The sequence below is a fragment of the Eucyclogobius newberryi genome, unplaced genomic scaffold, assembly GCF_026437365.1.
Source record: "Eucyclogobius newberryi isolate DKJ021-1_F unplaced genomic scaffold, fEucNew1.0.hap1 SCAF_4, whole genome shotgun sequence".
Lineage (NCBI taxonomy): Eukaryota > Metazoa > Chordata > Actinopteri > Gobiiformes > Gobiidae > Eucyclogobius > Eucyclogobius newberryi.
In genome coordinates, this window is record NW_027316056.1 from 34512515 (window position 1) to 34534338 (window position 21824).

Sequence of the window (21824 nt, forward strand, 5' to 3'; positions counted from 1 at the left end):
AGATCCAGTAAAAGTACATTCAAGAACTCACAGTTGCATAAAGCTCACTGCACACACAAACACAGATTAAATGATCTTTATTTCATTTGATTATGATTTGTATTGCATCTGATGATTTGATTGAACAGATATGATTGAACAGAGCTGGTTTGCATTAGACATACATCACGTGTGGAAGCTAAGATCCTGTTACATCACAAGCTGTAACTTTAGCTAATGCCACTTCCTCATGGCTTCATTTGGAGAAGGGAGTAGAATGAAGTGCGCTATACAATCATTAGCTTAGAACAGTGTTTCTCAAACTGTGGCACATGTACCACCATTGGTAGGCAAGCTTCCTCTGGTGGTAGGTGACTTCCCTTTAGTTCTACTTAGTTCTCTCACATTTTGGATCTTCTTCAAGTCTTTTCTTTGTTAAAAACTACTGTGGAAATGGTGTATTCCTATTTAAGACCAAGAATAGTCCCGGTGACAGGCCCGATTTAGATCTAGTGATACTCTAAATGCAAAATCTTTTCTTTGGTGGTACTTGATGTAAAAAGTTTGAGAACCACTGCCTTAGACTATCATTAATGACTAACAATGCCTCAAAAGTGCTCATGAGATACAACTGAAAAAGAACAGCCAGCTATGGATTACAGTGAGTGGTGCCACAGAGCCGTTTCTAGCTCAAAGCAGGCTATGCTAACAACCACAGGGGCCCAAAATGATTATAGGGGGCCCTAAGCGGAACGTTCAGTCACAAATGGGGATCAGTGTTTTCATTTCTTCCCATTGACTTCCAAATGCACTCTGGGGGTTTTCCATCAAGTCCAGGTCTATCCAGACATCCTGGGCCATCTCCAGTTGTTCTACGAAATAAATAATCCTGGGTCCGACACTAAATCAGTCCTGAGGTTTAAGCTGCATTTTGTGTGAAGAGACATGGTGCCTTTTATAATCTGATCGAACAGGAGTGGAGCCAGAGCGTGCAACACAGACGTTTTCAGTTTATTCCACTCAGATGGTGAGTCGAAGAGCTGCGATTGGCTAAATCTCAGGCGTCACATGAATAAAAAGTCATATTTAACTTAAGATAGAAAGAAGTCCTGTAAGAGTGCACATGCTAAAACTTGTGATTAATGTGTTTCTTTTGACGTTGGAGACAAAGCTAACACAATCTTGAGTTAACCTGGCCTCAACCAGGTGAACTGCACCTGTACCTGGGTGCTTGTTACTACGGCAACTCAGAGCTGACGCTGGTTAGCAGCATTGGTGGAACGGAACTGAGGATTCGATGAGCCCAAATGAAGCGGGCTTAATCTCTGTGTAACCTTTCTAGAGATGTTATTGATTTGCATGGAATGTTCCACAGTATGGCCTGACGTACTTCTCTATCTTCAAGGAGACAAGCAGGTCAATTTACAGGTCAGATCTGTGGAGCGGTGAGCCCAGTGACAGTAATATACATGTTTTTCAAGCTATAGAAATAAAAATAAAAACATATTGAATAATACTAGGTAATACCAAAACTGTAACAACCTTATTGTACATCGATGCAAAGCTTATCTAATTTACACATCAAAATGTACAATTAACTTTCAATTTGATTCAAAATCACATTTAAAGGTCAGACAACGGTTCCTTGCGTTTAAATGCTCCCTGAATTATGAATGGAATTATGTGTCTTGCCCGCGTGATGTCATCAACATGTTTAGAACTCTGAGCGACTTCCTACAATTTTCAGCAATTTTTTAAACATTTACTTTCTTCACAAACTCCTACTTGACAGGTCTATGATAAATATGTAAATAGGCAGTATCCTACCAGACTAAGTCAGACAAAGAGACTTTAATAATGGCATATTTCTGTGTCAGGAATCTGTCCATTTCATTCTCAAATTAGAGACCCCCAAACAGCATTTCACAAGGGGCCCCAAAGAAATCTAGAAACGGCCCTGGCAAGGTGCCGAAGAAAATATACCAAGGAGCCACTGCATACATGAAGCAATATGATGCCAATGCTGTAAGTGGAGTTAATCTCGAGCTGAAGCGTCTATGCAGAGCCACATGGGACACACATGATGGCGAAGAAGGTTTGTCTTTGTCCCATTTGGCACCTTTTTCATTCAACCCTCAACAAGTACAAGTCAGGTTTGTGGAGATGCAATCCCCTTCACAGTAGGGGCTTAGATGGGGTGGGGGGTGGGGCTTTGAGTCAGATTTAACTCAGCCGTTTTTTTTCGTTGGTTGTTTTTTTATTTTTATCAACAGTTGAAATTAGCTGGCGTCATCCCTTATTTGTCCAAAGTGATCCATCATTTTGAAATCAAGACATTTCAACTTCTCAGACCAGCTGCTTCAGATTGAAAATGACTTTGGATGGAAGTCACCGTTTTGATTTTGAAACGTGCCGGTGTAATCCCTCATTTGTCTAGGAGTGTTCCATTGTAGAAAAAGATTAAGTCATCTAAAAAACAGAGTCCAGATGACTACAACTGAATCTTTTTCTACAATTGATTTTTAAAACATTATCCAGAAGACTATGTTTAAACAGTTTAGGAGCAAGTATTCATCAGGAAAACGGTTTATGTTCCAAGAATGAATTTGATTGAACAATTCGCAAAAAATACTACTAAACCTTCAGCGCTTGCGGCAAAACATTTGGGCATGAACAGCTAAAAAAAACAATAGTGAAATAGAACAGGGCTCCAAATGGGACAATGACAGGGTTTGTTGACAACCAGAGGTGGGTACAGCAGTCAAATACACAGCAGAGCTTATTCTGACATTTAGGACTACATCACACCATGAAGCTTCAGACTGAATTCCTTGCTCCTACATCTCGTCTCCCATCACCTGCTAAACTCCCCATCACTTCTGTACCTGTTGGGGTCTGTACACCAACGTTCATTCTTCAAATAATAACCTATACTACTGCTATTACTACTACTCCTCACAGATTTGTTTCTGTCTGCTAAAAAGCCAGCGAAATGCTCCCCACGTATGGTTGTCACAGTGTGAACATGGTGCGTGTGCTGCTACTGTGCGTCAGGGTGGTGTTCCTGGTGTTTGGGGGTTGTGGTCAAGAGGTGCTCCGACTGGCCTACATCCAGGGAAGGGTCAGATGGGCCGGGGGTCAGCTGCTGAGGGACAAGGGCTGAGGGAAAGGCCTGGCTCGAAGTAAAGTCAGTGGACTGGGGGGAAGAGGGGGTGCTCTGCTCTGATATGCTGGAGTTGCTCTGGGTGCTCTGCTCTAAGGTGCTGGAGTTGCTCTGGGTGCTCTGCTCTAAGGTGCTGGAGTTGCTCTGGGTGCTCTGCTCTAAGGTGCTGGAGTTGCTCTGGGTGCTCTGCTCTAAGGTGCTGGAGTTGCTCTGGGTGCTCTGCTCTAAGGTGCTGGAGTTGCTCTGAGTGCTCTGCTCTAAGGTGCTGGAGTTGCTCTGGGTGCCCTGCTCCAAGTTGCTGGAGTTGCTCTGGGTGCCCTGCTCCAAGTTGCTGGAGTTGCTCTGGGTGACCTGCTCTAAGGTGCTGGAGTTGCTCTGGGTGCTCTGCTCTGAGGGGCTGGAGGTGCTCTCTGAAGGTTTGGGAGTGGCCTGGGACAGGGACACAGTGGTGGATGGGGTCTGTGAGAAGTTGGAGCTGGTGGTGTTGTCCACAATGGCTGAAGGGGCTTCAGACGGTTTAGACGAGGGGCTTGAAGGAACACCTTTAGGAGAACCTGTAGGAGAACCAGTAGGAGAACCAGTAGGAGCACCAAAGAGAGCAGCATATGCAGCTGAATGTGCATTTGAACGAGAAAATGAAGCTGGGTCATCAACCTGGAGCCTTGAGAAGTGAGGGGCCTCTGAAGCTGGGTCGTCGGCCTGCAGCCTTGAGGAGTGAGGGGCCTCTGAGGCTGGTTCGTCGGCCTGTAGCCTTGAGGAGTGAGGGGCCTCTGAGGCTGGGTCGTCGGCCTGTAGCCTTGAGGAGTGAGGGGCCTCTGAGGCTGGGTTGTCGGCCTGGAGCCTGGAGGAGTGAGGGGCCTCTGAGGCTGGGTTGTCAGCCTGTAGCCTGGAAGAATGAGGGGCCTCTGAGGCTGGGTTGTCAGCCTGTAGCCTGGAGGAATGAGGGGCCTCTGAGGCTGGGTTGTCAGCCTGGAGCCTGGAGGACTGAGGGGACTCTGAGGCTGGGTTGTCAGCCTGGAGCCTGGAGGAGTGAGGGGCCTCTGAGGCTTGGTTGTCCTGATGCCTGGAGGGGTGAGCGGGTGTGGGCTCCTGGGGGTCGGTGCACACAGGCTTACCCTCGCACATGTACCATACCTCATTGTGTCTGTTCAGCAGCTTCAGAGGACTGAGGGCAAAAGAAGATAGGACAATATTGTCTTAGAACAATGCTTAAACTTTAAGATGTTTGGGGGGAGAAAACTATCCTGTTCTTTTGTAGGTTTTCTGTACATAACAGCATGGAACTTTTTCAGCTACAACTGAAGGGCAAGATGTGACATAGTAACTAAAGCTACATTCTATCACTCTAATCTGATTCAGGCTTTTACTGTCATTACCACCAAAGTCTAGTAGTCCCTGGGAGTCCTAGCACATTGTGTGAACATGTTACCACTCTACCTGTCCTAGTCTACTCTGTAGTGTGCCTTACCTGTCCTAGTCTACTCTGTAGTCTGCCTTACCTGCCCTAGTCTACTCTGTAGTGTGCCTTACCTGTCCTAGTCTACTCTGTAGTCTGCCTTACCTGTCCTAGTCTACTCTGTAGTCTGCCTTACCTGTCCTAGTCTACTCTGTAGTCTGCCTTACCTGCCCTAGTCTACTCTGTAGTGTGCCTTACCTGTCCTAGTCTACTCTGTAGTCTGCCTTACCTGTCCTAGTCTACTCTGTAGTCTGCCTTACCTGTCCTAGTCTACTCTGTAGTCTGCCTTACCTGCCCTAGTCTACTCTGTAGTCTGCCTTACCTGTCCTAGTCTACTCTGTAGTCTGCCTTACCTGCCCTAGTCTACTCTGTAGTCTGCTTTACCTGTCCTAGTCTACTCTGTAGTCTGCCTTACCTGCCCTAGTCTACTCTGTAGTCTGCCTTACCTGTTGTAGTCTACTCTGTAGTCTGCCTTACCTGTCCTAGTCTACTCTGTAGTCTGCTTTACCTGCCCTAGTCTACTCTGTAGTCTGCCTTACCTGTCCTAGTCTACTCTGTAGTCTGCCTTACCTGTCCTAGTCTACTCTGTAGTCTGCCTTACCTGTTATCGTCTACTCTGTAGTCTGCCTTACCTGTTATCGTCTACTCTGTAGTCTGCCTTACCTGTCCTAGTCTACTCTGTAGTCTGCTTTACCTGTCCTAGTCTACTCTGTAGTCTGCCTTACCTGTCCTAGTCTACTCTGTAGTCTGCCTTACCTGTCCTAGTCTACTCTGTAGTCTGCCTTACCTGTTATCGTCTACTCTGTAGTCTGCCTTACCTGTTATCGTCTACTCTGTAGTCTGCCTTACCTGTCCTAGTCTACTCTGTAGTCTGCTTTACCTGTCCTAGTCTACTCTGTAGTCTGCCTTACCTGTCGTAGCCCACACCGTAATGGTGAGTGTGGTTGTAGGAGGCCCCCACTCGGTCCAGTTCTTTGGTCAGCTGGTGGGCCTGTAACCTGGAGGTGACCGACAGCATCCAGCCACCATAACTGCGCACGTACACGTCCATGTCAGGCATCTCCGTAAAATACAGCTGCAAGAGGGAACAAATAAAGACATAAGACATATGTAACTGAATAAGAAACTGGTGTTGTATACATTTGTACTACTAATATGAATAAAAGGAAAACGTAATTGGATTCTTGAAAGTCTTTTTTTTGATAATTTGATGACATTTATCTTATCTTAGGCCGTGGTTATTTTATTACTTGGTTTACGGGTCCGACGCACTTAGATTATGGATTTCTACAATATAAATTTAAAAAAAAAATAGTATACATTTTTTTTATAAAGTACCGCCGACAACACAAAATAGCATTAAATGAAATATAAAAAGCGGTATTAAGTCAAAAGATAAGAGCGCGTGAAGCAATTTTTTGTCAAAATCTTGCGCGAGTCTGTGACTGAGCCGCTCCAGTGCGCGGCCCCGGGAGAACATGTGAAGACGCACGCGCCCGTTTCCGTGTCTGTGACGCGCCTTTATATCGCAAATATACATTGTAAACCTGTTTAGGCCGCAGTTACTTTATTACTTGGTTTACGGATTTTTTAATTAAATATATTGAACAGGCGGACGAAATATAAATATAATTTCAGTTTCAAAAGATTTTTTCTTCCGGGTTTGCACAAAACACACCACGGGAGGAGAGGGGGGAGAGAGACGCGCCGCACAGGAGCATGTAACAGTAGATTTAGTGTGTTTTGCATTGGTAGAACTGACGCTTCTAAGTGTGCAGCCTTAGTGACGGCAAAACGGGCCGCAATATAAAGGCGCGTAGCAGACAGGGAAACGGGCGCGCGTGCTCTCTCCGGGGCCGCGCACTGGAGCGGCTCCGTCACAGACAGAAATTATATTTATATTTCAGGAGGGGAAGCAGTGCTTCCTCAACACCGTTTATGGTGCGGGTGGAGACCTGTTGACCTCGACGAGGTCGTTGGATGGATGGATGTTTCCACCCCAGAAAGTGTTTTGTTATAATATAATATTTTTAAACTTGTAAGAAAGCGTAAGCTGCAGCCAGGCCGGCTGCAGTTTGCATACCGGCCTGGCATCGGAGTGGAGGACGCCGTCATCTCCCTGCTGCACCGCTCTCTCTCTCACCTGGAAAAGCCTGGCAGCTCTGTGAGGATTCTGTTCTTCGATCTTTCCAGCGCCTTCAACACCATCCAGCCGCTGCTCCTGAGGGACAAGCTGGAGACGGCTGGTGTGGAGTATGACCTGGCAGAGTGGATCCTAGACTACCTCACAGACCGACCCCAGTTTGTGAGAGCCCGGGACTGTGTGTCTGACACTCGGACCTGCAGTGTGGGGGCGCCCCAGGGCACTGTCCTCGCGCCCTTTCTCTTCACCCTTTACACTGCAGACTTCAGACATGACACGGACAGCTGTGTCCTGCAGAAGTTCTCTGATGACTCTGCCATCATCGGACTCATCACGGACGACGATGATGCGTGTACAGAGGACTGGAGCAGGACTTTGTGGACTGGTGTCAGAACCACCTCCTCATTAACGCGGGGAAGACCAAGGAGATGGTGGTGGATTTCCGCGGACGCCACCCCACTGCCCCCTCACCAGTGAACATCCAGGGACGGGACATTGAGAGAGTGGACTCATACAAGTACCTGGGTGTTCATCTGAACCACAGACTGGACTGGACTCATAACACAGACGCACTGTACAGGAAGAGCCAGAGTCGGCTCTACCTCCTGAGGAGACTCAGGTCTTTTGGAGTGACAGGGTCACTCCTGAAGACCTTCTCTGACTCTGTGGTGGCATCAGCTCCTGTATGGTGTGGCCTGCTGGAGCAGCAGCATCACAGAGAGGGAGAGGAAGAGGCTGGACAAAGTCATCAAGAAGTCCAGCTCCGTCCTGGGCTGTGCTCTGGACTCGGTGCAGGAGGTGGGGGACAGGAGGGTCCTGGCTAGATTCACATCTATGCTGGACCATGAATGTCGCCCCCTGCAGGACACTCTGTCCACTCTGGAGAGCAACTTCAGTGAGAGACTGATCCTCCCTCGCTGTGTGAAGGAAAGGTTTCACAGGTCTTTCCTTCTGCTGCTGTCAGACTTTATAACAAACACTGTTAGCCCTGAACACATGTCTTCATCTTCATAATCATGTGCAATACTGTTTGGTGCAACATTCTCTGTCCATAAAACAGCTGTAAATAATAATGTCACTATTGTTCTGACTATTTTCTACGTTTTATTAAGAGTATAAGAGCTTTTATAAGAGCTTTTCTATTAAGAGTGTTTTTTAGTTTTTCAGTTATCTGTTCTTTATCATTTACTTCTGTACCTACACTGTTGCAACACTGGAATTTCCCCATTGCGGGACAAATAAAGGCTTATCTTATCTTACAATATGATGCTTAGGTATGTAAGCGGATTGACTGTGCAGAGATATCACCTTGTTTATCTAAAGCTATGCTAGTGGGCAAATAAATTGGTGTATGTTAAAACTACTGATGAAGAATTGTTTCCAAGCTGTAAGTTGTGTGGTTTTGCAATGATAATACTGATATAAGGGATGATTTGTTTATTCAAAAATGAGCTGAAAATAGCACTTTTTTTGTCAAATGAAGACGTAATACACCCCCAAAAAATACTTATTTAGTCAAGACTTTGAAGAAGCCATTTATATTTTCTTTGTATTCATATTTTCCAGAGAGAGTGTGTAGAAATATTTTTAAACATTGTTAAATAATGTTTGCAAAGGGGGGAAGAAGTGGTGCTGTGTGAGGTGTGTGTGAGTTCCAAAGACCGTGTTCTCCAGCAAATGCACCTTGTCGTTGGTGGGCTGGGGGGGCTTCTCTTGGTAGGCTTGTGGCAGAGGGAAGCTCAGCGTGTAGATGGCTGGCTCCCACATCCTGGTCTCCTCTGGGATCTTCACCAGGACAGGAGCGGTCATGTCCATCTGGTAACCTGCCGCAGTCACATGACCTTTACTCACAGAGCTGGATAGTACACCCCCACATTTCCTCAAATACAGTTTATCTGAATAGTTTAACAGTACTAATTCTAGGAATACTTTTCAGACACAATACTTATAACTTAATGTAATTTTACTAGTAAAGGTTTCAACACTTTTTTTCCACTGGTGCCACGTGAATGATATGACAGAAATAGTTCATATACAGTATACATTCTTCAACAACTTCCTTATTACTTCTTGTGTATGAGTTCATATATTTTTATTCTTTGTTTAACAATACACTTTATTGTTGCTTGAAGCTTGCGACAGCGATGTTCTTTGTCTTAAAAGTGAGTTTTATTGTTTGCAAGTTTATCTCTGCTGTGTAGAGGTAGGCCTCCTCTCCCAGCTTTAGCTGCTATATTCTCTGTTGTGTTTGCTAACTGTGTTAGCATCTGCCTCTCTCTGGTGATGCATGCATTGCACCTCCTCAACCAGTTTGGTGGCTGCACACAAGACCAGAGGTTCACTAGTCCGAAGGTTCACTAGTCCAAAGGTTCACTAGTCCGAAGGTTAGGGGTTAGGGTTCGGACTTGTGAACCTTCGGACTTGTGAACCCTCAGACTTGTGGGATGGAACCCCCAGTTTTTATATTTTGCTGTTGCAACGATTGTAACTGAATTAGCGTTTGTCTTGAATTGGTGTAGGCAGCGAGCGCGCTGCTTTTCCCATTGCTGGCATTTGGTTTCTACAGTATTTTCTTCTCTCGTGATGTGCGCGTTGGGCCTCCTCTCCCAGTTTTTTATATTTTTGGGGCAAAGATGCTAACTGAATTAGCATTTACCTTTATTGGTGTAGGTAGTGTGCACACCCCTTCTCCAAATGGTGGCATTTGGCTTCCACAATATTTTTCCTCTGTCTGGTAATGAGTGTATTAGGCCTCCCAGTCTTTGGCATCTATATTTTACTCTGCAATGCGCTGTGTGAGCATTTACCTCTGTCAGTCATTTTCCTATGGTGATGTTGCTAATTATATTAACGTTTGCCTCCGGTAATTTATGCGATGCGCCTTCTCTCCCAATTTTGGCACATAAAGAGTATTTTCCATTGCACTATTGCTACCATGTATCAGCATCTACCTCTGGTGATGGATGAGTGTATGCCCTCTACAAGTGTGGGCCTCTACAATTACAGTCTCTTACTTGTGCCAGTTTATTTCCATATGCTCTGCTTGAAGTGGAGTCCTCCTGTTCCCCACTGAGCTTTTGTCAGGTTATGCGAAGATGACTTACAATTAGCTAATTTACGGAATCTTCACAGTGGTTTGCGTTCAATGTCTATGTGCAACTAAGACTCCTGTGAAACACATGCCCCGCACCTTGCCTGACCAGTGCAGTCTGTAGTGTTTCTGCAACAATCTGTCAAATGTCTAGTTAGGTTAGGAGTTACTCCACTCCTAGCCGAATGTCTATTTAGACTATCTATTCCTAATAAATTGATGTACTAGTGTTACAACTAAGTTCCAATTTTGTCTCTCTGGTCTGACAGTGACCCATAGAAATAACTCTCTGGTAACTTTGATGACAGTGGCACTGAATATAGGGTCAGAAAGATTCTTGTGGTGCAGTTCATTGGTCTCTTTGATACCAGCTTCTGTATTTAAGCCAGGTCAAACTGCTCACCCTACGTCTTCACAAGCAGTGTTTCACCATTGTGTAAACCGCTGTTTCAATCGTTAACTACGCTGTCCCATAATGATGACCCATGTTCATGTGTCATTATAGTGTCAGAGATATTTCTGAACAAGCTAACCTTAGTGCGATGGGATGGGCTTGTTATACTTCATGGCTTGCCTTTCGTGCCTGGTCGCCACTGACTCAAGCGTTGGAGGCTTTTCTATGCAGAAGCCACTTCAAATGTTATGTTTAGAAACTTTTACTTGGCCTATTGTGTCCCTTGCAATGCCCAAAAACGTGTATGTAAGGCTGTGGCAGTGAGTGTCCTAGGCAACAGTCCGCTTCACCCACCCAGAGAGTAGACTTTTTTTTACTTATCAGTGGGATGAGAAATTACAGCAACAGAACAAGGCAACTAACTGTTGAGTCAAGGAACAGTCTCTGCTTTGGGCTTGAGAACTGTCCATACATTATCTGTCCTGCTGGGCTGCCTGTCCTCTGACCACTGTCTTTGGACGACATATTGCAAGTTGTGGCATTCTTTGGCCTTCACACACAATTGCTACTGGTTTGGCCAGTGCATGTACATGCATGATATACATGAAGTATACACAACAGATTGTAGCTATGATAATGGAATCATTTCCATATGTTTCTTTCAAACTAGATCTGAATATGGTGCTGCTGTGACACACTGTACTGGTGGTCAGTTTTCACAGTGAACAGCTATCGAGCATGGTACGGTTTTAGTCTCTGAACCATTTCTGCAACTTCCTTCAACAGATGACTCGAGTGTCACGTGTGGCTCTTGATAGATCAGCAAGATCCCCATGTGTGGACAATAAAGGATTATCTTATCTTATCTTAAGGTGCTGCATCTTGAGGTGGTCTATGTTCACTAAGTGTGTCTCTAATAATGCCTTAGTCACATCATGTGTTTCTGTTACTGGAGTTCTCTGGATTTCTGAACTCAGGATTCCTCGTGCCTTTGTCGATATTCAGTCATTCAGTGAGAAAGGTTACAAATGTAACTACGGCTCTATGAATAACTGCCGGATAACTGCCAGAGCTGTAACCCAGAATCCTTGTGTTTCCGTGAGAATATTCTGCAGGAAATGAGTAAGCGTATGCCAGTCAGCTATACAGCCTTGGATCGACCCTCCGAGTGTCACAAGTGTGACGTTGTTACATTCGTAATTTTTGTTTTATTGCAAACTTTGTGTCCCACCACACTGTCAAAATCATCCCAGTAGCTTACCGCCCTCGTTGGCACCGGTGATGTACTGGAAGAGCCTCCTGAAAGCCATGGCAGCTCCCACGCCCATGAAGTAAGCCTCTGCGTCAGTGGACACCCAGAGAGTGGGACTGTAGTGACGCACCTGGGAACACAGTAGCTCTGAGGTCAGGTCAGAGGTCAGCTCTGAGGTCAGGTCAGAGGTCAGGTCAAAGGTCAGGTCAGAGGTCAGGTCAAAGGTCAGGTTAGAGGTCTTAGTTCAGATCTGAACCAGGACTTACCTGGTTTAAGTCCATTGAAGCCTTGAAGTACTGATATAGACCGTATGGTAGTAGTAGTCCTGGTTTAGGCACCTGGTTTAAGACCCTGGTTTAGGCCTTGGTTTGGTCCCTGGTTTAGTTCTAGTTTAGTCCTGGTTTATTTGCTGGTTTAGTCACTGGTTTAGTCCCTGGTCTAGCCCTGATTTAGACCCTGGTTTAGCCTTGGTTCAGGTTCAGCTCCTTACCTCATACTCATCGGTCTGACACAGCAGCTCGTACTGCAGACACTCTCGAGACTCAGAGCAAAAACTGCTGTTGGAGCTGGGCCTGAGGAGAGACACAATTTTACACCACCCTGTGCTAAGGGACAAGGGACAGAGACACACAGAATAGAGAAGTATACACCACAATGGGGATGGTATGTCCAGAGTCATGTGACCTGTTACTTTACGAACATGGTGTTTTGCTTTTAGGCCAAAAAGCTCATTTCTGGTCTGATCAGACCGGAGCACTTTCATCCACATGTTTGCTGTGTCCCCCCCACATGGCTTCTGAGAAACTCCAAACAACCTTTTTTTTTCTTATTTTTTTTTAAAAGATGGTAAAATTTACAAAAAAGACACATTCAAACAAAACATGAATAAAACATAAATTAAATTCATAAATTAATGAAATATGTCCCATTTAGTCCAATGTAATGTATTTTTTTCCCCATTTGTCAATCCAGTTCTTGATCTTTGGTGATGTTTGTGTCATCCATTTATTTTTGATTGCCTTTTTCTGCCGCAAAAAGTACGCTCCAAAGGTATCCATTTATCGTGTTCATGGCAGGATTTTTGAGGCCCAAGTACATAGTTCTAAGATTGAGATGGATGGCAACAGTTTGCATTTCCTTAATAATAAGCACTGGCTGTTGGAATTCATGTGCAATTCATGTGCAATTACTATGAAATTCATGTACAATCTATGTGCTGTCGTGACACATATTCATGTGCAATTACTGTCGTGATCACATGCAATGGTATTTATGTATTTATTTATTTATTTATTTGTCTATGGGAGTTTTTATTTATTTATAGGAGATCTTCTACTGAAAGTGTCTTTCAGACTTCCTATAAGTGATCTGTTCTTCTGTATCTACCTCTGTATCTACCTGCGTTGCACCAATGAAATTTCCCCATGTGGGACAATAAAGGAATATCTTATCTTATCTTATCTTACTTTGAGACGTGGGGATGTGACAGACTTTTCCAAAAAAAACTCCTGATCTCTCCAGCTCCTTCAACACCATCAGCCGCTGCTCCTGAGGGACAAGCTGGAGACGGCTGGTGTGGAGTATGACCTGGCAGAGTGGATCCTGGACTACCTCACAGACCGACCCCAGTTTGTGAGAGCCCGGGACTGTGTGTCTGACACTCGGACCTGCAGTGTGGGGGCGCCCCAGGGCACTGTCCTCGCGCCCTTTCTCTTCACCCTTTACACTGCAGACTTCAGACATGACACGGACAGCTGTGTCCTGCAGAAGTTCTCTGACGACTCTGCCATCATCGGACTCATCACGGACGACGATGATGCGTGTACAGAGGACTGGAGCAGGACTTTGTGGACTGGTGTCAGCGGAACCACCTCCTCATCAACGCGGGGAAGACCAAGGAGATGGTGGTGGATTTCCGCAGACGCCACCCCACTGCCCCCTCACCAGTGAACATCCAGGGACGGGACATTGAGAGAGTGGACTCATACAAGTACCTGGGTGTTCATCTGAACCACAGACTGGACTGGACTCATAACACAGACGCACTGTACAGGAAGAGCCAGAGTCGGCTCTACCTCCTGAGGAGACTCAGGTCTTTTGGAGTGACAGGGCCACTCCTGAAGACCTTCTACGACTCTGTGGTGGCATCAGCCCTCCTGTATGGTGTGGCCTGCTGGAGCAGCAGCATCACAGAGAGGGAGAGGAAGAGGCTGGACAGAGTCATCAAGAAGTCCAGCTCCGTCCTGGGCTGTGCTCTGGACTCGGTGCAGGAGGTGGGGGTCCTGGCTAAACTCACGTCTATGCTGGACCATGAGTGTTGCCCCCTGCAGGACACTCTGGAGAGCAGCTTCAGTGACAGACTGATCCACCCTCGCTGTGTGAAAGAGAGGTTTCGCAGGTCTTTCCTTCTGCTGCTGTCCAGAAGGAAAGACCTGAACATGTGTCATTCAGCTTTTATAATCATGTGCAATACTGTGACATAATATCAATCATCCTGGTGCAATATTTTCTGTCCATGTAACAGCTGTAAATAAGAGTGTTATCATAATTTTTTATTAAGAGTTTTAAAGAAGAGTTTTTTTTTTATAATTATACCTCTGTGCTTAATCTGTGTTGCAACTGAATTTCCCCATTGTGGGACAAATAAAGGTTATATTATCTCTTATCTTATTAAGGATATGATGGCTTCCTATCAACTCGGAGGAATCTGGCCTTTTTTAAGGGTCCAGTTAAAAGTTGATAAAAGCTATAGAGTAAGTGTGTCTTTTAGAGCTTCATACCGCTCTGAGTCGAACCTGTCAATCCCCGGAGATTAATCGTTGAATTTCAGTAGTAATTATTTCAGCACCAAATATCTTGTTTTGCTCTTTGATCATGCAGGAAAATTGAGAGTGTCCAAAAAAGATCGTATTTCTTCTTCTTTGTTTCCTGATATTTTGGTGAAAGGTTTTTGTAGAAGGGTTCAAACGTTAATTGTATTTGGTCTTGTTTGGTTAAAATGATGTCTAATAATTTTGTGAAAATTTGAACCGCTTTTATATTGGTGAAGAGCATTATAAATTTGTTTTGCCCGTTGAGGTTGTGCCATTAATCTCACTCCTTATCTTTTTGATTTCCTGTAGCATTTGAGGATCCTTGTTTTTGGCATGTTTAGCCTCCAGCAGCTTTAGTTTGTACTGTAAATAATTTTTCTGCCTTTGTTTCTTTATGGCTGAGGCAACAGCAATAACCCTACAGTGATGTAAATAGGGCATGATCACATCTTTATTGAAAAGAAAAAAGTAATTTATTATATATGTGTATATCGGCGGACATTAGGATTCATCTCTCTCCAGATATCAATCAACCCGACATTATGTAAAATTAACAAAATGCATTATTGATAGATTTACCAGTACTTTGTGAGCTTTAGACATCCAATGTTGGCTGAACATGTAAGTTACAGTCTCTGCCACAGACAAGGGTTCTCTCAGAGTGGTTTGCAATCAGATCTATAACTTTTAGAAAGTGAGGTCACTTCCTGGAGGAGCATATACATTTATCAAAGTAAACACACTTTCATTAATAGTTCCTTTGACCAGTACAAAACTGCCATTCTGCCAAATCTGTTCAAAAACTATTCTGCTAGAGATTGATATGTTTTTTTCCCCAGGAATGAGGAATAGTAAAGTCTGTTATAGCCTATAGTGGCTTAAATGGGTTTCTTGTATTTTCTAGGTAAAAGAAGGTCTTCCGGTACGGTTGATACAACTATTTCACCTGGGCATTTAGAAACTAAGATTGGAACACACTGGCCCAGAACAGTACAGTCCAGGTCTCCTTCACAGAATGACAGACCAAATCCTGTACTGAATTGGCAAATTCCAGCGTCTCTTCTATTAAAGTTGATCTTTTTATTTTTCAATTCATGTTACTCAACAGCGTTGCAGGATAAAGCAGAGCATATTCCACGCTCTTCTCGTTCAGGCGGGATGTCACCGGATCAAAAGCTTTATGTTTCTCGACCACTTGCTCTGAGTAGTCGTTGAAGAAAGAGACTTGGGGCTTGGTTGATCCGTATTGGCCTACGGCGAGACGTCTGGATGCCGCCATGACACGCTGTTTATCACTGGAGTTGTGGAACCTCCGTATAATAGGTCTTGGACAATGGTTCAGAGCCAGTATCTGAGCCAGAGAGCAATGCACACATTCAATCTTCATTTTCCCAGCTTTTGTTAGAAATTTGAGCTACTCTGGGATCCAGGTCTCTATAAAATTGACCACATCCTTGCCCTCAGTGTCCTCTGGGATGCCGACAATCTGCATATATCTATATTATATCTGTGCTTTTGATTCTCCAGATCGTCCATTCAAAACACGCATGTGGTTTGTTAATTTAGCCACCTTGGTTTGCAAAGCAGAGACATGTCCCTCAGGTCAGAAACCTCCTCATTGGCCGCTGTGGCTCGGGTGTCCAGCTTGCCATGTTAGGATTGCACTTCCGCCAGGGCCGCGGCTATCTTTGTATCCACTGTCTTTGTTATCTTGTCAGAAATCTCCCGTAATGTCGCCATAATCGCCGGGTCTATCCTTCTGCAGAGCAATCTAATCTGAAGCTGGACCGACCAGCGGAAGAGCTTGAGCCCAGGCCTGTGCGCGCCGGGGCTAGCGCCGGTGGGGAGCAAGCTACCTTGGATATAGCATTGCTAGGTTGGTTCTTGGTGGGGTTTTACGCCTCCTTATTTCTTTTACTTCTTTCACTTTTCTTAAACATGTTTCTGAAATAAGTGTCCAGCTTCTTCATATGTCTGCTCCCACAGACAGACAGACACGTCTTCACTAAACAGCGATCATCTCGGATATATATATACACAACTGTGTGCCACTGTGTATTTCTTTTTCACAGATACATGCCAATAACATGTATTTAGGTTTGTGGTTGTGATGTGACAAAATGTGGAAAAGTTCCAGGGGCATGAATAATTTTGCAAATCACTGTAAGTTAACATCAGAAATACAGCAGCTTTTTGCTGTTTCATAGTAACTCACCCAACACTTCCTCCTGCTGACACCGCCAGCACCAACAAGGACAGCACCGAGGTCAGAGTCCTGCAGGGACGACAAGGGAGGGACAGAGAAAGAGGGAGAGAGAGAGCAAAAGAGAGACAGAGAAAAGAAAGGAGAGAGAAGAAAGTGAGAGCAAGAGAGAGAGAGAGAGAGAGAGAGATCAATTGGCCCCTGCCCTTCACCTGAAATGATGACATCATCTAATTCTAGAACATGAACGTAACAAAGTCGAAACAAGTTGAATTAAGCGATTCCAGCGCGTGTCCCGATCGTACAACTAAAGTAGAAAAAATATTTACAAAATACAAAAGATAAAGCACATAAGTGTGAAAAAAGTGTGAAAAAAGAGCGGAGCGTTGCACCGGGCTGCCAGCTGGACCGGCGCCTTTGTGACGATGACTTTGTTCGGCTGGATTATTGAGTGTTTTTCGTTGTGTCGTCGTGATGTGCGCTAGCTCTGAGCTAGCCCCCCCGGCCCCACCGCGCTCCTCGGCCACAGCCGCCGTATGGATCGGCGCCGGTGCGTTTACACAAAGGAGGAACTCATGAAACTGCGGAAAACCATCGTCTTACCCGGAGATCGTCACGTTATCCCGGCGGACATCCTAATTTTTCCCCTCCATCCCTTGTTGGGAAATGGGAGGTTTTGTCTATAGGAGTTTTTGTTTATAAGAGTTCTTCTATTGAGAGTGTTTTTTAAACTTCCTATATTCTGTGATCTGTCCTTTTCCTCTGTATCTACTGCGTTGTATCAATGAAATTTCCCCATGTGTGGACAATAAAGGATTATCTTATCTTATCTTAACAAAAAACACAAAAAAAAACAAAGCCTTTAAGGGTGATATTTGTAATTGCTTCCATCCATGTCTAAAGGTAAACACTGACCTGGTTCTCATACATTTTAGTGTGCTCTAAGTTCTGTTTACCTTACTTTTCGTGCAGTTGTGTTCACATGCACCGCTCTTCATTCACCCAAACGCTGCACCGTGAGCCACGGGAGACGTCAGCTGACTAACGCACTTATTCTACTATGGGTTTAAGGCTGGTTTATAGTCCTCCTTCAGGCTCGCAGCAGTCATGTGCTCACGCAGACCAGAACCATTGGAGCTTCTGCAGAGGTTCAGGTGCATCGTGGGAATTAAACCGTTTTATTTTGCATTTATTTTTCGCAAGGAATTAGTCAAGCCACAAAACGTGGAGAGCTACAGGGCTCAGGAAGGCGAGTTTGTGGCATTATAAACCAGCCTTCAAACATGCCGCGTGGCTGTAATGGTCATAGCTGGCCACAGGCTGTTGAGGTAAACAAAGAGGATCAGTTTGAAGTGAAACTGTAAATAAACAGGCCATGATCAGGAGATTCCGCCCTGTGGGCGGGGCTTACTCAGGGGAGGGTCATGTGAGTTCTCAGACTCGGTCCGCAGATTGAGAATGACTCTTGGATGAGATCGTGTTTTTCTAAAACATTGTACAGATGACTACAAGTGAATCTTTTCTACAGTGGAACACTCCTGGAGGAATGAGGATTACACCCACTTTTAAATTCCACTTTTTTGTGGTAAAATCATTAGTTATTTAGAGCTGGTGTTGGAAATGTGTGTGTTATGGTCTAAATACGTTTTGCCTCTACTCTGGAATTTTGAACATTGTAACAACAGAGCATTTTAAAGGAAACATGTGCAAACTTGTATGTTATAGTTGGGACGGGTGCGCGTGACCGTGCGGGGCGCTGCCGCGCTGCTGCCGCGCTGCTGCCGCGCTGCTGCCGCGCTGCTGCCGCGCTGCTGCCGCGCTGCTGCCGCGCTGCTGCCGCGCTGCTGCCGCGCTGCTGCCGCGCTGCTGCCGCGCTGCGGATGAAACGCGACACGGTCTGGACCAAATGCGAATCCAAAAAGTGCTGCATCACCTCCGGCTCCGGGCTGCGCAGTGGAGCGAGGCGGCGCTGAGGTCACCTCCACGCCGCCAGCCCGTGTCCCTCGCCCGGTGTCCGCGGTGTCTTCCCCGCTGAAGCTGCGTGAGACGCGGCTCGGGACGCGTCAAGTTCATTAAGACAACTTTTCCTGCATCAGCACAGAATAAGCATCAAACTGCTCACACGTGTGCGTGTGCCTGTGCCTGTACGTGTGCGTGTGCGTGGGTGCTCAGAAGAGGAGATACTCACATGATCGCGTGTCCTGAGCGCCTGGCTGGAGTGCAGGGGCCGGATGGAGAGGCTGGAGACCGCAGTGTGATGCTGCAGTGAGGCGCAGTGAGGAGGGGGGGAGGCGTGGTGAGGAGGGGGGAGAGGTGAGGAGGGGGGAGAGGAGAGGAGGGGGGAGGCGCAGTGAGGAGGGGGGAGAGGTGAGGAGGGGGGGAGGCGTGGTGAGGAGGGGGGAGAGGTGAGGAGGGGGGAGGCGCAGTGAGGAGGGGGGAGAGGTGAGGAGGGGGGAGGCGCAGTGAGGAGGGGGGAGAGGTGAGGAGGGGGGAGGCGCAGTGAGGAGGGGGGAGAGGTGAGGAGGGGGGAGGCGCAGTGAGGAGGGGGGAGAGGTGAGGAGGGGGGGAGGCGTGGTGAGGAGGGGGAGAGAGGTGAGGAGGGGGGGAGGCGTGGTGAGGAGGGGGAGAGAGGTGAGGAGGGGGGGAGGCGTGGTGAGGAGGGGGGAGAGGTGAGGAGGGGGGAGAGGAGAGGAGGGGGGAGGCGCAGTGAGGAGGGGGGAGAGGTGAGGAGGGGGGGAGGCGTGGTGAGGAGGGGGGAGAGGTGAGGAGGGGGGAGGCGCAGTGAGGAGGGGGGAGAGGTGAGGAGGGGGGAGGCGCAGTGAGGAGGGGGGAGAGGTGAGGAGGGGGGAGGCGCAGTGAGGAGGGGGGAGAGGTGAGGAGGGGGGAGGCGCAGTGAGGAGGGGGGAGAGGTGAGGAGGGGGGGAGGCGTGGTGAGGAGGGGGAGAGAGGTGAGGGGGGGGGAGGCGTGGTGAGGAGGGGGAGAGAGGTGAGGAGGGGGGGAGGCGTGGTGAGGAGGGGGGAGAGGTGAGGAGGGGGGAGAGGAGAGGAGGGGGGAGAGGAGAGGAGGGGGGAGAGGAGAGGAGGGGGGAGGCGCAGTGAGGAGGGGGGAGAGGTGAGGAGGGGGGAGAGGAGAGGAGGGGGGAGGCGCAGTGAGGAGGGGGGAGAGGTGAGGAGGGGGGGAGGCGTGGTGCACGGAGATGAGGATCTGCGGGGTGGGGGGGTGGGGGGGGACCGTTTTAAACAGTAACTTTAACCGTAAGAAGAAGTACTATGAAAGTACTTATGATAATATAGACCATTATACACTAAAGGTGCACAATATATTTCTGGTTGAGGGTTTGCGCTTGTTTGTCTCAATCACAATCCATTTGTTCTTTCCTAGATGGTAGAACAGCAGTGGCTACAAGGTGGCAGAGTGGCTAACACTCTAGAAGGTTCCTGGGTTTGACTCTGGGTCCTTCTGTGTGGGGCGGGGCAAGATAAGAACCTTTATTTGTCCCTCAATGGGGAAATTCCAGTGTTACAACGCAGATAGGGCACAGAAGTATAATAGTAAAAACAGATAACTAATATACCAACACTCGTATTTACAGCTGTTATACATATGAGATACAGGTCAGATCTGTGGAGAGGTGACCCTGCTTACAGTAAGAAGGCTTGTTTCTCAATGTGTTTTCTTTAAATAACTTCAAGATGATGCGTTTACTCACGTACTGTCTGACGTTCCAGACATTTCTATGGAGCCCAGCAAATGGCAGACCCTCCACCAGAAAGGCCTCACAGCGCTCTTTTAAACAGTAAGATGATCAGTGCCACTACTACATACAACACAGTACATCAAATATATCAAGTTTCAGTCAAAGTACAGAGACACGAGACACAAGACATTTCCAAAAACAGCACTTTTATTGTCCACATCCACACACATCTCCCTGGTCCAAACCCTGTCCCAAAAGAGCCCCGGTCTCAAGACCAGAACCAAGTCCCCCTCCAATTCTTAAATCTATTTACAAATATGTGACCTCGCCATCTCAAAAAGCACAACTCTGAGTCAGAAGAAAGCCCACAATATTATTCAGTCATTTCATAAAATATGTAAAATCAACAAAAACAACAAGAGACGAAGGAGAAGCGAGTGTTAAGGTGTGTCAGGAACTGTGGTAAAGTCAGGAACTGTGGTGAAGTCAGGAACTGTGGTGAAGTCTGGAACTGTGGTGAAGTCTGGAACTGTGGTGAAGTCAGGAACTGTGGTGGTGAAGTCAGGAACTTATGGATAAGTCTGGAACTGTGGTGAAGTCAGGAACGGTGGTGAAGTGGAACTGTGGTGGTGAAGTGGAACTGTGGTGGTGAAGTCTGGAACTGTGGTGGTGAAGAGTGGAACTGTGGTGGTAAAGTCAGGAACTGTGGTGGTGAAGTCAGTAACTGTGGTGGTGAAGTCTGGAACTGTGGTGGTGAAGTCTGGAACTGTGGTGGTGAAGTCTGGAACTGTGGTGAAGTCTGGAACTGTGGTGAAGTCTGGAACTGTGGTGAAGTCAGGAACTGTGGTGGTGAAGTCAGGAACTTATGGATAAGTCTGGAACTGTGGTGAAGTCAGGAACGGTGGTGAAGTGGAACTGTGGTGGTGAAGTGGAACTGTGGTGGTGAAGTCTGGAACTGTGGTGGTGAAGAGTGGAACTGTGGTGGTAAAGTCAGGAACTGTGGTGGTGAAGTCAGTAACTGTGGTGGTGAAGTCTGGAACTGTGGTGGTGAAGTCTGGAACTGTGGTGGTGAAGTCTGGAACTGTGGTGGTGAAGTCAGGAACTGTGGTGGTGAAGTGTGGAACTGTGGTGGTGAAGTCAGGAACTGTGGTGGTGAAGTGTGGAACTGTGGTGGTGAAGTCAGGAACGGTGGTGGTGAAGTGTGGAACTGTGGTGGTGAAGTGTGGAACTGTGGTGGTGAAGTCAGGAACGGTGGTGGTGAAGTGTGGAACTGTGGTGGTGAAGTGGAACTGTGGTGGTGAAGTGGAACTGTGGTGGTGAAGTGGAACTGTGGTGGTGAAGTGTGGAACTGTGGTGGTGAAGTGGAACTGTGGTGGTGAAGTGGAACTGTGGTGGTTAAGAGTGGAACTGTGGTGAAGTGGAACTGTGGTGGTGAAGTCAGGGACTGTGGTGGTGAAGTCAGGAACTGTGGTGGTGAAGTGGAACTGTGGTGGTGAAGTGGAACTGTGGTGGTGTAGTGTGGAACTGTGGTGGTGAAGTGGAACTGTGGTGGTGAAGTGGAACTGTGGTGGTTAAGAGTGGAACTGTGGTGGTGAAGTGGAACTGTGGTGGTGAAGTGGAACTGTGGTGGTG

General features: G+C 46.7%; 1 protein-coding gene across 4 annotated transcripts; it reads right to left on the bottom strand.

Annotated features, from left to right (window-relative positions):
• Positions 1–60: 60 nt before the first annotated feature.
• Positions 61–18777, bottom strand: soul5l (heme-binding protein soul5, like). 4 transcript variants are annotated; one of them, XM_072462696.1, is made up of 8 exons: positions 18683–18777; positions 16507–16566; positions 11969–12050; positions 11488–11608; positions 8425–8564; positions 5510–5673; positions 3494–4307; positions 61–3361 (listed from the first exon to the last, which is right to left on the bottom strand). In XM_072462696.1, coding segments are annotated over exons 1-8 (1725 nt in total). In that variant the 5' UTR covers positions 18685–18777; the 3' UTR covers positions 61–3019. The 4 variants fall into 4 exon arrangements, with proteins under 4 accessions (XP_072318797.1, XP_072318796.1, XP_072318794.1 ...); XM_072462695.1 differs by having other exon boundaries at positions 61–3394; XM_072462693.1 differs by having other exon boundaries at positions 61–3427.
• Between the last annotated feature and the right edge of the window lie 3047 nt (positions 18778–21824).

Bases quoted from the DNA above. Each gene is read 5' to 3' on its own strand.
- soul5l (XM_072462692.1), bottom strand. The intron at 12,051-16,506 runs GTGAGTTACTAT...GTCTCTCCTCAG, and splicing joins TCAGCAGGAGGAAGTGTTGG to GCCCAGCTCCAACAGCAGTT. The intron at 8,565-11,487 runs GTAAGCTACTGG...TGACTGCGGCAG, and splicing joins CACCGGTGCCAACGAGGGCG to GTTACCAGATGGACATGACC.